General features: G+C 38.2%; 1 protein-coding gene across 1 annotated transcript in view; it reads left to right on the forward strand.

Annotated features, from left to right (window-relative positions):
- The window catches only part of LOC140199149 (septin-7-like), a 127,239-nt gene that overhangs the window by 35,085 nt on the left and 75,643 nt on the right, over positions 1-16,511 (forward strand). Inside the window, 1 exon segment of the mRNA XM_072260757.1 lies at positions 4,861-4,967. Within this exon segment, the coding sequence (XP_072116858.1) occupies positions 4,861-4,967 (107 nt within the window).

Genomic DNA, 16,511 nt, shown 5'->3' on the forward strand with positions numbered 1-16,511 from the left:
CTACTTACCCTTGTAACAAACCTTCCTCCTTAGTTTTTTCCATTCTTCACCTTTAAGTGAATTTTCTCAATAAAAGTGTGTTTTATCAATGCGCGGAATCTTTGAATTACCTTGTCAAATAATGAGAGGTGTAAAAAGATGCGATTCTTTCTGTTTCTCACTTGGGGATATTCGTTGTAGGGAGGAAAGGGAATGGAAAATATTGTTCACATTCTGCTTCAGCTTTGGACTGGATGACTGGTGCTCCTACTTCCAGGCACTGTTGCTTATCAATATTATATCCTGGCTAAAAGTTAATCATACGCCTTCAGTGAAATGGATATGATCACAAATTTATTTTGGCAGTAACACTTTGTTCACCTGTTGGTCTTACATTGAAGTTAAATAACTGAGGTAAAGCACCAAATAAATCATTTGGGCTTTGAAAGAAGTCGGGTAGTAAGAAGACCTTTGTTGTAAGACAAGGATTTTGATTTTGTTTGTGCAGGTGTTTAGGATATTTGACCATTTTATAATCATGCATTAATCCAAATGCCGAACCTGCAGATGCTGGGAATGTAAAATTAAACACAAGCAACTAAAAAAGCTCAGCAAATCATATGATCATAAGACATGAGAGTAGAATTATGCCATTTGGCCCATCGAGTCTGCTCTGCCATTCAATCATGGCTGATGCTTTTCATCTCCTCCTCAACCCCATTTCCTGGCCTGCTTCCTGTAACGTTTGATGCCATGTCCAATTAAGAACCTATCAATCTCTGCCTTAACTGTACCTTGAACTGAATGCTAACATTGCATTTGCCTTCCTCACCACCGACTCAACCTGCAAGTTAACCCTTAGGGTGTTCTGCTCAAGGAGTCCCAAATCCCTTTGCTTTTCAGATTTTTGGATTTTCTCCGTTTAGAGATAGTCCGCACATTTATTTCTACTACCAAAGAGCATGACCATGCAATTTCCAACATTGTATTTCATTTGCCACTTTCTTCCCCATTCTCTTCATCTATCTCAGTCTTCTGCATCCTGTTTCCTCAACACTACCTGCCCCTCCACCAATCTTCATATCATTTGCAAACTTAGCAGGGAAGCCATCTATTTCATCATCAGTGTAAATCATTGATAGACAATAGGTGCAAGAGTAGGCCATTCGGCCCTTCGAGCCAGCACAGCCATTCACTGTGATCATGGCTGATCATCCACAATCAGTACCCTGTTCCTGCCTCTCCCCATAGCCCTTGACTCTGCTATCTTTAAGAGCTCTATCTAACTCTTTCTTGAAAGAATCCAGAGAATTGGCCTCCACTGGCTTCTGAGGCAGAGCATTCCACAGATCCACAACTCTCTGGGTGAAAAAGTTTTTCCTCAACTCAGTTCTAAATGGTCTACCCCTTATTCTTAAGCTGTGGCCTCGGGTTCTGGACTCTTCCAACATCGGGAACATGTTTCCTGTCTCTAGCATGTCCAATCCCTTAATCTTATATGTTTCAATCAGATCCCCTTTCATCCTTCTAAATTCCAGTGTATACAAGCCCAGTCGCTCCAATCTTTCAACATATGACAGTCCCGCCATCCCGGGAATTAACCTTGTGAACCTACGCTGCACTCCCTCCATAGCAAGAATGTCCTTCCTCAAATTTGGAGACCAAAACTGCACACAGTACTCCAGGTGGGGTCTCACCAGGGCCTTGTACAACTGCAGAAGGACCTCTTTTCTCCTATACTCAACTCCCCTTGTTATGAAGGCCAACATGCCATTAGCTTTCTTTACTGCCTGCTGTACCTGTATGCTTACTTTCAGTGACTGATGAACAAGGACACCCAGATCTCGTTGTACTTCCCCTTTTTCTAACCTGACACCATTCAGATAGTAATCTGCCTTCCTGTTCTTGCCACCAAAGTGGATAACCTCATATTTATCCACATTAAACTGCATCTGCCATGCATCTGCCCACTCACCTAACCTGTCCAAGTCACCTTGCATTCTCATAACATCCTCCTCACATTTCACACTGCCACCGAGCTTTGTGTCATCTGCAAATTTGCTAATGTTACTTTTAATTCCTTCGTCTAAATCATTAATGTATATTGTAAATAGCTGCGGTCCCAGCACCAAGCCTTGCGGTACCCCACTAGTCACTGCCTGCCATTCTGAAAAGGACCCATTTATCCCTACTCTTTGTTTCCTGTCTGCCAGCCAATTTTCAATCCATGTCAGTACTCTGCCTCCAATACCATGTGCTCTAATTTTGCCCACTAACCTCCTATGTGGGACCTTATCAAAGGCTTTCTGAAAGTCCAGTACACTGGCTTTCCCATGTCCATTTTTATAATTACATCCTCAGAAAATTCCAGAAGATTAGTCAAGCATGATTTCCCTTTCGTAAATCCATGCTGACTCAGACCTATCCTGCTACTGCTAGCCAAATATACTGCTATTTCATCTTTTATAATTGACTCCAGCATCTTCCCCACCACTGATGTCAGACTAACTGGTCTATAATTGCCTGTTTTCTCTCTCCCTCCTTTCTTAAAAAGTGGGATAACATTAGCTACCCTCCAATCCGGAGGAACCGATCATGAATCTATAGAACATTGGAAAATGATTACCAATATGTCCATGATTTCTAGAGCCACCTCCTTAAGTACCCTGGGATGCAGACCATCAGGCCCTGGGGATTTATCAGCCTTCAGTCTCAGCAGTTTACCCAACACCATTTTCTGCCTAAGCGAATTTCCTTCAGTTCCTCCGTTACCCTAGGTCCTCTGGCCACTATTACATCTGGGAGATGGCTTGTGTCTTCCCTAGTGAAGACAGATCCAAAGTACCTGTTCAGCTCGTCTGCCATTTCCTTGTTCCCCATAATAATTTCACCCGTTTCTGTCTTCAAGGGCCCAACTTTGGTCTTAACTAATTTTTTCCTCTTCACATACCTAAAGAAGCTTTTACTATCCTCCTTTATATTCTTGGCTAACTTACCTTCGTACCTCATCTTTCCCACCCCCCCCCCCCCCCCGTATTGCCTTTTTAGTTATCTTCTGTTGCTCCTTAAAAGTCTCCCAACCTTCTGGCTTCCCGCTCATCCTTGCTATGTTATACTTCCTCTCTTTTATTTTTATACTGTCCTTGACTTCCCTTGTCATCCACAGTCGCCCCTTACTCCCCTTAGGATCTTTTTTCCTCTTTGGAATGAACCGATCCTGCACCTTCTGTATTATTCCCAGAAATACCTGCCATTGTTGTTCCACTATCATCCCTGCTAGGGTATCTTTCCAGTCAACTTTGGCCAGCTGCTCCCTCAAGCGTCCATAGTCCCCTTTGTTCAACTATAATAATGACACTTCTGATTTTCCCTTCTCCCTCTCAAAAACTTTTCATATTATGGTCACTACCTCCTAGTGGCTCCTTTTCCTCGAGATACAGCATGAAAAGAAGTGGTCCCAACACCGACCCATGTGGAACACCACTAGTCACTGGCAGCCAACCAGACAGAGATCCTTTTATTTCCACTTGCTGCGTTCTTCCAATCAGCCAATACTCTAACCACCTTAGTAAATTTCCTGTATTACCATGGGCTCTTAACTTGGTAAGCAGCCTTGTGTGGCACCTTGTCAAGGGCCTTCTGAAAGTCTAGGTATACAACATCCACTGCATCCTGTTTATCTATTCTACTGTAATCTCCTCAAAGAATTCCAAAAGATTCGTCAGGCAGGATTTTGAAGGAAACCTTGCTGACTTTGTGCTATCTTGTCCAGTGTCACCTCATTCTTGACAATTGACTCTAACATCTTCCCAACCACTGAGGTCAGGTTAACTGGTCTATAATTTCCTTTCTGCTGCTTTCCTCCTTTTCTTAAAGAGTGGAGTGACATTTGCAGTTTTCCAGTCTTCTGGCACCATGCCAGAGTCTAACGATCTTTGAAAGATTTCTAATGCCACCACAATCTCTAACATTACCTCTTTCAGAATCCTAGGGTGCAGTTCATCTGGTCCGGGTGACTTGTGTACCTTTAGGTCTTTCAGCTTTTTTGAGCACCTTCTCCCTTGTAATACTAACTGCACTCACTTCTCTTCCTTCACACACTACAACATCTGGCACACTGCTAGCGTCTTCCACAGTGAAGACTGATGCAAAATAATCATTTAGTTCATCTGCCATCTCCTTGTCTCCTGTTGTTATTTCTCCTGCCTCATTTTCTAGCGGTCCTATATCCACTCTCATCTGTCTTTTGTTTTTTTTCATACTTGAAAAAGTTTTTACTATCCACTTTGATATTTTCGCTTGCTTTCATATTTCATGTTTCCCCTTCTGATAATTATTTTAGTTGCCCTCTGTCAGTTTTAAAAACTTCCCAATCCTCTATACTCCCACTAATTTTTGCTTTGTTGTATGCCTTCTCTTTTGTTTTTACATTAGTTTTGACTTCCCTTGTCAGCCACGGTTGTACTATTTTGCCATTTGAGTATTTCTTCTATTTTGGAATACACATATCCTGCACCTTCCTCATTTTTCCCAGAAATGCACGCCAAATCATCTGGTATCAGTGAAGGGGAAAACCATCAATGTTTCAGGTTGATGGCCTTCACTGCGCTGTTTGACAGGACTTGTATAATTAATTTGAAAACACTGAGAGTAGTTTGGTTATTGATTAGTTTAAATTGCTGGTTTTGGATGCACAGTGAAATTCTGGTAATTTATTTGTTCACATCGCTTTAACAGGTCTTGAATAATCTCACTGTGGCAAACAATGTTTTTCATGTCGGAAGTGCAAGAGGGTGAAGACTCTTAACAACATTTAGGAATGCATGTAAGTTGTAGAATGTGTTGCCTGACACTGAACTTTTTCTTAACTTTATGTTGCAGGTGAATCAGGATTAGGAAAGTCGACGCTCATCAACTCTTTGTTTCTGACAGATTTGTATTCATCAGAGTACCCCGGCCCTTCACATAGGATCAAAAAAACAGTCATGGTATGTCTTCAGTCTGCAAAATGTATGGCTGGTTTAGTTTCACAATGAGTGTTTGTACTTGTGTTGAATTGAAGTGGCAATGAATTCCAGTTAATTGGGATACATCAGGACCATTGTATTTTGGTTCAGTTAAACAGCTGTCCTAATAAGCTGAAGTTTCGTGGAAGTAATTAAAAAGGTATAAAAAAGAGAAATTACCATTTAACTGAGTAATGAATTATGTATTTAAATGAAATACAGAACAAATTAGAGCACTATCAATACTATTGTAGTACTCTGAAACTGTGTATTGATACCTAATAGTTATTGACTGAGGAATTCATCCAGTATATACTTTAATGTTCTAAATGAACAAAATCAACGCAGACACAGTGTGTAGATAATGGACTGCCTTCATACAATGCTTTTGATGATTGTAAACTCCAAATCTTCATTTTCATTGTAACTTCCAAGACAATCGTCAATACCTTCACATTGTTCGTAGTTCCTAACTTGAAGTAGTGAAATGATTTCATTTTCAGTCCTGCCCCTTTCTGGCATCTCTAAGCTTAGATACTTGAAACCACATTGAGCAAATCAGTTCTAAATTGTTTACTGCTTATTTCCTTCCAACTATTAGTGACAAAAATCACTGCTATTTGAACACAAACACGCTCAACTGATACTATTTAAAACCTGTTCGCTCTAAGCATAGTGTAGTGTCTAACGGCCATGCAAATGCACTCAACTGATGCTAGTTAGAAACTGTTCGGCTACAGTCTCCTGTCTCAGTCAAACAGCATAGTGTCATAAATCAATGAAGGGAATCCTAAGGTTTGTCCCAAATAAGTGGCTGTCCTGGTTAATTGATGGTCAGTGAAATCCACTGTGTTCAACATGTTTAGCGCTTTTTTTTTGCAACAATGATCATACATGTATCCATACATGGAGTAATGAGGTGGGGGTTGGGATTCTGTTTCAATTTGTTGGCTGGTTGTCTTTGGCATAAATCTCCAGTGTGTCTGCAATGGATGAAGCAACCCAATATAATCTGAAAGTTAGAATATATTACTCCAAAGTTCAAAGTAAAATTTATTATTGAAGTGCATACCTGTCATCATATACAGCCCTAAGATTCATTTTCTTGTGGGCAATCACAGTAAATACAAGAAACACATTAGAATCTTTGAAGAAGCCCACCCTAAAGGACAGACAACAACCAGCGTGCAAACTGAAAATAACAAACTGCAAATTCAAAAAGAAAGAGAGAAAAAAAGCAATAAATATAGAGAACATGAGATGAAGAGTCCTTGAAGGTGAATCCATGGGTTGTGGGAATAGTTGAATAATGCGGGTGAGTGAAGTTATCCCTCTGGTTCAAGATCTTGATGTTTGAGAGGTAATAACTGTTCCTGAACCATTATAACATTTTGAAAGCTTGCTGTGCTGTAGATTTCAAATGCTATCCAAGTTCTCCATTTGGGTATTAAAAGATTATTACAAAAGTGCCAATATTTACTAGAGTCTAAAAGTTAACTGTTGAGCTTGTTATGTAGACTAAATATTTATTTCACTTTTGGGATTCTCTGATTAAAAAGGCATATGCCTATAAACTGAGTGCTTGATGTAAATATACCCAAAGGGTAGAGGCATAATGAATGTCAAGATGCCAGATGTTGAAATTTCTTGTGCTTTGGATTCACCTGATTTCAAGGTCCATTTGGAGGAGTGGTGTCAAAATACAAGCCACTGTACCACTTAGTAGGGCCTCTCTTATTCTCAAACCCCTTGTTTGTATTTGCCACATGTTGCCTCATTGTGCAGTTTCCTCACATCAGTCTGTCTGGCACAAGTCGGCTTCAACCCAAGAAAGATTAAATTCATTTTACTCATGTTGTCTTTCTTCCAATGCCTGTGGCATTACTGGAGGTTTCTCTGTAGTTTAAAAATAAAACCAAATGTCAAATTTTCACTGTAACTTGTAAACCAACGGATTTGGAATAGTTTCAAGACTTTTTCATATTGCTGTCTGACCAGTTTTAAATCTGGCCTACCAAGTTTGTTACTTGGCAAGGTGAAGAGATGTGATTTTCCTTTTAGTCGAATAAGTAACAATCTGAAAAGTGGTCTCTGATTTGGGGGTAAAACATATTTACCCAAGTATCACTGGGCATTTTTCAGTTTTTATTCCATCTGTTCATTTTAGAATGGTTTAGGTGAAGGAATAGAAGGGCTTTAAAGTGCTTCATGAGGTGTCTACAGACTTCCTGTTAGCAGCTGCTAAGGGGCATGATATATGAATGTCAATCAAGCTGTTAATGCAGTCTAAGCGGGTGTGATGGAAGCTGACAAAACTAAATTCTCACCAATTTTTAATGGGAGAAAATATAGTTAAATGTTGGGAGGAGTTCACAAACCAATTTACTTTCATTCAAGACTATTCTGTACTTGTTGATAGAACTCCACTTTGTAAAGGTAATGAAGGAAGTATAGACTTGTACTGGAGCAGAGATAAAGGACATGGAAGACAGACAATCAAGGACTTTGAAAGCAGGGCCACATGCAATGAATTCCAACATTAGCATTTTTCAGTTGTATTCGAGGTAATATAGAGCCTCTTGGAAATAGATGCAAGTAATATTTCAAATGAAAGTGAGGAAATGTCAGACTTGTTGAATAATTACTTCATCTGCACAATAGAAGAGGAAGCTAACATATCTGATGATTGAGAGGAACAAATAATAAACCATGGGCTGGAACTCGAAGTATGTAAGAGGACAATATTAGAAAGATTAATGAGATTAAAGAGTGGCAAATTGCCATGGTCTGTTGTATTCCATCTTTTGCTTTAAGGGGAGCAGCAGAGGAAATAACATAGTCGTAAAAAGTACAGCACAGCAACGGGCCTTTTGGGCCATCTAGTCCATGCTGAGCCAACCCATTGACCTGCACTGTGGCTATAGCCCTCCATACCCCTACCGTCCGTATAGCTATCCAGACTTTTCTTAAACATTGAAATTGATCTCACATGCACCACTTGCATTAACAGCTTGTTCCGCACTCTCATCACCCTCTGATTGAAGAAGTTCTCCTCAAGTTCCCCTTAAGCATTTCACCATTCACCTTTAACCCATGACCTCCAGTTATAGTCCTACCCAACCTGCTTGCATCTACCCTATCTATACCCCTCATAATTTTGTATACCTCTATCAGATCTCCTCTGAAATGCTAAGCAGTAGTTTCTATGCTACCCTTAAATAAGGATTTCTCCTCTTATCTAAGAAAGTAGTAAATGCAGCTACATGTCTTCGGAAAAAGTAGGAAGAAAAAGTGGCTGAACTCTTAATGAAATTTAGTGATCAGTTAGTCCTTGAGGAAAAAAAATAATGCTAGTTAGAGCCAAAGTAGAATTGTAAAGAAGTGAGTACCCTAATTACTTAATGGAACTATGTACAGTAGTGGAGAAGGATGTCTTTGGCCATTGCTGATGTTGATTTCCAAAACGAACTTAGCAAGACTGCACAGAGGAGTCTCTTACTTAAGTCTGAAATCCAAGTAATTAAAAACAGATTATTAACCTGGGGTAGGACATGAGTTAGATGGTTAATGGAATAGAATGGGCTTTACTGGGAAAGAAGTGATTTAAAGGTGACCACAACGTTATGCAGGAACTGCAAAAATTCACTATAATGACTTGGTTATTCATTGGAGGCACATAACCAAATTTGAAAATCAGCACACAGGTTAGCGGCATATTCAGTTATGTGAATGGCGCAGAAGGTTACAAAGTTTGAGTGAACAAAATTGTGGCCTGGTTCTAATTGGAATAAAGAGGAACACATTTGACGTTTGTTAAATGTTAAGTTTATAATCATAAAATAATTCATCATAATAGAATGTTAGCTTTAGTTTTGCTGCTTTGCATTGCCCTTAGACCACGTCTGGACTGTAACATTACAAGACTTTCAGAATTTTGTCATATTTTAAATTTTCAGTAATTACTGGGGTAAATTGAAGCATTATGTCAGTGAGAAATCCAGTTCAAGTTGCTGTAACTTTAGTAGCCGAGATGGGCAAAGCCATCCAGAAGAGAAGTTAGAAAATACACCACGAAAAGAGGTAAGTATAGAATATACTGTCATAAAAAATTGAGAGACGCTAGCTGAATTTGATAGGTTTTTATTAGACAACAACATGGCCATGGAAATTTGTTAGCTTTGTGATGTACAGAAGATTGACAATGAACAGGTTTGAGCAGAAAAGTCAGATTCCCCAGTTCCTACTTCCTGTGTGAAGGAAACAACTGAGGTACATTCTGGTTAATTTTGTGCCGAGAATGCAAGGTAACAAGATTAATCAGAGGACTTGGTACATTGGTTCAAAAATACCAGGCAAAACATGTTTTGATATAATTTGTAGGTACTAATTGAAAATACAATGAAACTTAATGACTCCTAAAGGAGGGTAATTATGCAGTGAAAAAATTGCTGTCAGGAAGTATGATCTTATGCTTAGCAATTTAAGTAACTAAAACTACCTGCATCTTGAAGAAGTGACATGAATAATTTTTTTTTGCACAACTGAAGGACTTTTGAAATTAAGTAACAGGACATTTAAGCTTGATCCCTACTTGCAGCAGCAATGGTCGGTCCTGAAGTTTCCCAAAGATTAACTCATATCTGGATTCCCAGTGCTGCTTGTGAGTTTTGTTGAAGATTTCTTATTCATTAAAAAATCAGAATGACGTGAATGTTCTGTGTTGTAATTTAGATTACGTTGCATTTCTCAATTAATCCGCTATATGGTTTGGATTTTATTATTCCACATTATTCAGCCAGCTCATGTTACTATTTGTTGTGACTCACGGCTTTTCAGTGCACTTAGTTTCTTCTGATTTTTGTGAATTTGATTCAGTGCTTTGAGTTAACATGAAATTAAGCTTCTGAGTGTTACCAAAAAAAATTATTTTGCCCAAATTAGTTGTGAATTGCCAGTTCTACTTGAGTGATACAGAAAATTTAATTTTTGAGTGTGCAATAGGATAGCAAGGAGGGTGGAATTAAATATTGTGTGTAAATGGTGTTTTATTTCACAATTTGTCATGCTTATATTTGTGATTGTATTTGTGTTCCATCTTTGGGAAGATAAACAACTACCTGTAAACTATATAGCTTATCTGAAGATATCAGTTGAATAAAGGCCCATAGTTTTTATGAATACCAGCCTATATTTTCAGGATTTCAAATGACAGGAATATTCATTAGTTTGTTCATGATGAAGTGAAATATTGTAATGTTCCAGCAATAAAGGGTCTCACTGTATTGATTGAAGAACAAACAAAACCTATCAGTCTGGATACAATAGTTAGTTTTTGTGCTAGCCAGATTTGTCAGTGCCAGCCTGCAGAAAGTAGCAATGAACTGCTTTCATACTTAAAATTCTTGCAGCACCAATTGTCTTCGAATTTCCAACTTGTCAAATGAATGTAGCTGTTGACAAAAACAAGACATAATTGGAAACAACCCTTCAGTGTACGTTTGTGATTTTTATTTGCTAGAGATCCATTTAAATTACTGGTCTTTTTCTAGAGTGATATACAAAGTTTTATTACAGATAATGTGTTTTGATTCTTTACATATAATTTATTAACTGCTTTTTGAATGAATGTCCTTTACAGTGTTTTACTTCTCATTGCTGGATGTGCTGCCTAACTTGATAATTATTAGCAAGCTTGGATATTTTTTCAGGTTGTGAAGTGACTTGAAATTTTTTGGTCCAGCTAAGTACACAATATAACAGACCGTAGTTTGTCTAAATGACCAATCAGATCACAAGAAAAATTAAACAGGAGTAGACCAACAGAACCCTCAAACCTGCTCCACTATACGCTATGGTTATGGCTGATCTTAACCTCAACTCCTTTTCTGTGTGCCATTTCCTCATAACCCTCAACACTTTGATCTTTCAATATATATCTATCTCCATTTTAAATGTGTCTAATGATCTGGCCTCCACAACAATCAGGAGTAGGCCATCTGGCCTGTCAAGCCTGCTCCACCATTCAATAAGATCATGGCTGATCTGGCCATGGACTCATTTCCACCTACCTGCCTTTCCCCATAACCCTTAGTTCTCCTAATATGCAAAAATCTTTCCAACCTTGTCTTAAAGAATTCCAGAGATTCTCCACCGTCTTGCTATCTATGCTAATTTAAAAGGACCAGCTGCTTCTTTTGTAGTTATTTCCTCTTGTTTGCGACTTTACAATTACTTCAATATCTACCCTTTTTATCCACTTCCAATGAATGCCCCAACCATGCTCAAAAATCACTTGAGTTCTGTCCACTTTCTTTTTTGTCACTGTTGGCAAAGACCAGGGAATGGCAATGGACTGGCTTATTTGTTGTGTCTAAAAGTGGTGTGCAGTGAATGATTCAAGCTAACTGGTGTCAAATATTACTGTCTTGTACTTTCTACAAAATCAGAAAATTCAAGGTGGCGGGGATGATATTGCAGGCCAGTGGTACTGTACTGTGGGGTGTACTGTACCTGAAATGGGACACAGCGGTATATAGATGAGTATCTGCTAGTTTGGTGTGTAAGCAAGTTCAAATGGAAGTGCGGTGTCATTTTCAGCACTTGCTCACTTGATAGATCGAGTGTTGAAAGATAGATAATTTCTGGCTCCGGCTTACATACATATTCAGTAAGTTTTTTGTGTTGGTGACCAATTCTGGGTAATAGCATGTAGACTGAAGTTTACCATTTAGTAGAAATTCCAGGGAAGCTGGAACGGTTTTGGTACTTGACAGTGCATTTTGTGCAATGATCTATTAAGTTTCAAATTGTTGGGAAGCATAATTTCTGGGATAGGAAAGCAACGAGCTTGAGTCACAATGGTACGAGTCACCAGAATAAGTGGATAGCTGCAGTCTGAATTTTGGCAGTTCATTGATGTACAGATTAAAAAGGCGTGATATGCTAAAGCTGATCCCAGAGGGAATAATTGCACAAGCTGGCCAAGCTTACTGTGAAACATTGGCCCTGTACCAGTATATCAACCAAGGAAATGATTCAATATGATGGGATACTATTCATCAGAAGACCACGCCAGTTAGCAATTCAAACTTTCTGTTAAAGCTATTTCTGTATCTATCAAAACTTAGCCTTTTCTGAGCACAAGATTCTTTAGATGCTGGAAAACTTACACAAATTTCTGTAGTAACTCAGTAGATGAGGCAGCATCTATGGAAGAAAATGAACAGTTGACATTTCAACCTAAGACCCTTCAGATGATGGTTTTCAGTCCGAAACATTAACTGTTCATTTTCCTCCATAGATGCTGCTTGGGCTTTAGTTCTCTCAGCTTTTTAAAAAGCTACTTTATTTTAATCTGTTCTCCACATTCACTTTTGTATAGTTTTGTATTTTCCCCGTGAAAAATGTTTTGAGTGCTATTACAATTGGTAACATTTTCCATTTTTCCTCATAGCAGTTGTATCTTTGAGTTAATTTCTCATTTCTTCTCCACTGACTTAGAACTTTATGAAATTGTATGTTTTATTTGAAATTTTACATTTGCTGGGTTTCAGAAATCGAGTCTCAATGATGTGCTTTGAGACAGATTAAGACTGCATTTGTATAATATATAATAAAATAATCCTCCAAGGAGTGAGATTTATCTACCTCAATAACTGGTAAATTGGTCTATTATTCTCACATGTACAAAGATGTGAAAAACTTTATTTTGTATGCCATCCATAACAGATCATTTCAACACAATGCATAGAGGTACAGGAGAAAATAATAACTGAATGCAAAGTAAAGTGTTACACAGAAATTACAGGCCAGAACTTCAAGAGACCATCTTATTATTCCACGGACCATTCAATGATCTGATAACTAGGATAACTTTTATCCCGGATAAATATAGAAAAATATGACTTGCAAATTGATGGCTGTGGTTCACAAAGCTTTTGAAAATTCTATTTCAGAAGGAATACACCATTAGTATGATCAGCAGATCGGGCAGTGTATAGAGAGAGAAGGAGATAGTTTTTCAGCCCCACTATCTTTCATTAGATTTTCTGCATCTGCAGTTTTTTTTTGAAGCTTTTCATATTTGGTATCCTTCCTTTTAATTTCCACATGAGTTGTGACAACTGATGATTTGAGTTGTGAAATTTAAATGGCACCAAAATTAGTGGAATGTGTAGGATGTTATGTTGTAAATATTGGAATTTGTTGCTGTAAAACTGCAATGAAGTTATTCAGCCAGACTGCCAACTATCATTAACCAAACTTCTATTTGCAGTTCTGACCAGCGGAAGTGGTATTTGTGGTGTCGACAAATTTTTGTAGACTGGGCTACTTAACTAAACATAACTGTCAAGCAACCTTATCCCTTGCTTAATTTTCCATCGCTGAACCAGTGAATATTTGAGTAGAACTTTGTGTTAAACCTGCCAGCCACTCTCGCTAATCTTTTGTGTGTAAGTGTTCTGGAATGAAGTGTATTTAAGTTAAGTTTCATTTTATGTACTGTGCAGGTTCTTAACCCTAGTTTTAAAATTAGACTTGGCTATTTTGATGGCCTCTATGCCATGTGAAACTAAAGAGTAAGAATTGATATAATGTTGGAAAAATTAGTCTGGAGAATCGTACTCCACTTGTCATTAACTTACTTGCTTTGAATAGTATTATAAGCATTGAGTTCCATCAGTTGTGCTTTGGAATTTGTTGCACTAATGTGAATCAGGACATCATCTGTTTGAAATGCAAAGTATTAATTTAATCAACTTGCTGTATTGATTTTCATTGAAAGATCAGTAATTAGCTTGTTTAAGGTACATTACAGGTTGCACATCTTTGCAAAGTTGGGCTGTTTTGTTGCTAATGGTACAAAATAATTTTCTCAGCATGCTTAATCAGATGACTGAGATTGTAATAAATGACTTGCATATCCTTGCACTTGTGCTTAGTTCCTGGGGGAGCAACATGAGCACTATTTGCACCAAAGCATTTATATTTTCTAGTTTCATAGTCCAACAATGCTGGGCTATCAGAATGTATTTTTTAATGACAAGTGATTTGTGGCAGAGGTTTGTACATGTATTTTGACTTGTATTTGGGTAAAAGTGAAGGAATTGAATTTTCTTTTGAATCCACTGAGGCAAATATCAATAACCACAGGCTAACCCTTAAACTGACCATTGGCATCTAAATTAATGTATTGGATTGCTCTGTGTAATCTGACTCCAAAATCTAGGGATTAAATGTAGTGGGTATTTTGGCATTATTCAATATGAGTCAACGTTCCCCTCCCCCCCCCCCCAATATATGCTACACTATTGCATTTTGAGCTTAAATCCTGTCCCTGAACAGTGCTGCAAGTTTTGTAGAAAGCCAGAACAAATGCTGTGTGATCACTATGATTAATATAAAGTATCATAAGGAAGTAGCACATGCTGGTGGTAATTAGTAAATGAAATTTGACACCTGGCATAAATTTACACGTATATGCCTCTTGGGTACTAATAAGTTTATATTAGTACCAAGGAACATTTCAGATGTAAAACTTGAAAAAAAAAATATCTTGGTTAAGTTATTCCTCACCCATTGCACTGTTTTCTCCCATATTTTACATTGACCACACAGCACAATATGCGCCATTCATCAACTAATTTGTTTCAGTGTAAATGCTTGTTTCTCTTCTTGCATTCCATGCCTCATCTCAGCTTTTCAGCAGAGCTTTCTATTCCCATTTCTCTTGCACTGTTTCCTTTTTAAAGCATTTGAGCTATCTGCCTCAACCACATCCTGTTGTAATGAGTTCCATGTAGTAACTGCCATTAAGTACTAGGTAAAGGAATTTTCTCTGCTTTTCCTGTTGCTTATTAGTGACTGTCCAATATTTGGGTCTGTGATTTCAAATATAACCAAAAGAGAGATCTTTTATCATGTCAAAGTCACTGAATATATTAAAGACCCTTAGTTTAATACCCAGTAAGTATTTTATTGGTTTTAGTCTTCCCAATAGTTGAAATATCAAGTCTGATCCCATTCATGTATTTTTTTCTGTTTTTTTTTGGTGTTTCTGTATCATTTTTGCAACCCCATCAGGATCCTCTACAATAAGCTGTCTGAATTGTTTACCTCTGGAAATGACGCTGGTCACTGCATTTTAAGACTTGTTCATGATTTTCCTCAAACTCTTGAATCTGCATGCCATTATTTATTTCAGATATAGATTGTTTTTCCTATTAAAGCCCTACACTTCCCAATTATTAATATCAAAACTGATTTGCCATTTAATTATCAATTTACTTATCCCATCCCATTAACGTGTTTCTTAATTTCTTCCTGTGTGAGCTATTCACCTCTGCTTGTAGAATGTTTGGTGTCTTTTGCAAATGTTGACAGCCACATTGCCTTAAATGACACTGGCCCCAGGCCCTATATTTTGTGAAACTTTTTTCTTTTAATGTGAATAACGAAACTTCTCTGAGCTTACCATTTTCAGCCAAATCTCCAGCCATCTGTTACAAAGTTAAAAGAAAATTTACATCACAGAATCATGTCTGTGCAGTTGATAAGATACAGCTTAGTTCCATTTTCCTGCTGTGGGTTCATAGTCTTGCAGATCATGGCTGTTTAAGTAAACAGCCATGTATAGCTTTTATGTGATCAAGGTTTCTGCCTCCACTACCTTTCAGTTAGTGTGTCTCAGACACCAGCCACCACCCTTTTTTTTTCATTCTTCCCTATGCCCCTCACTCTATTCCTCATGGATACTCAAGCTGTGATCTAACTCATCTATTCAGTTCTTGCCCTACTTTCTGTAATGCCTTGTGGGTATAGACCTTTTTTGTTCCTCTACACCACTCAATATTCTCCTGTTTGTGTAATTGCCTGACTTGTTGCACCACCCAGATGCATTGCCTCACAGATTATTGGATTAAAATTCCATTTGCTGTTTTCAGTCCAATTGACCAGACAATCTGCTTATCCTACGGTCACAAGCTTACTTCACTATTACTGCATACTAACTTATGTATGGCCTGTCAAGAGTTCATCATACACCCTACATTTAAATCAAAATATTAAGACTGAATCTTGCACAGACCTACTTTGTCCTCTGATTCAAAACCAAACTGCTGGCAGAACTCAATAGGTCAACCAACATAGAGGGAAATAGTTAATTTTTTGGTTCAAGACTTTTGATCTGGACTGATAAATACCGGAAAGATGGCCAGAGAAAGAGTTGAGGGGGATGAGTGGGCAAGAATTTGATGAGGAAAAGAAACCAAATTTGGCACATATGGTGGGAAGATAGGAACAGTGTTGGGAGAGGATATAGTAGGAAGAGTGTGAGGGTGTGGGCGGAAAGAGTGTGTGGGGAGGGAAAAGAAACTGGGAATTGGGGAGAGGAGTCACTGGATGGCCTGGAAAGGCTGTGTGAGAGGGGCTGGCTGGGTCAGAAAGGGAGTGAAAGGAACAAAGGAGCAAGTTTAGACAAGTTTGGAGAAGTCAGAGTTCTAGCCATCAGATTGTAGATGGCCCACA

The sequence above is a fragment of the Mobula birostris genome, chromosome 1 (genome assembly GCF_030028105.1).
Source record: "Mobula birostris isolate sMobBir1 chromosome 1, sMobBir1.hap1, whole genome shotgun sequence".
NCBI classification, from domain to species: Eukaryota; Metazoa; Chordata; class Chondrichthyes; order Myliobatiformes; family Myliobatidae; genus Mobula; species Mobula birostris.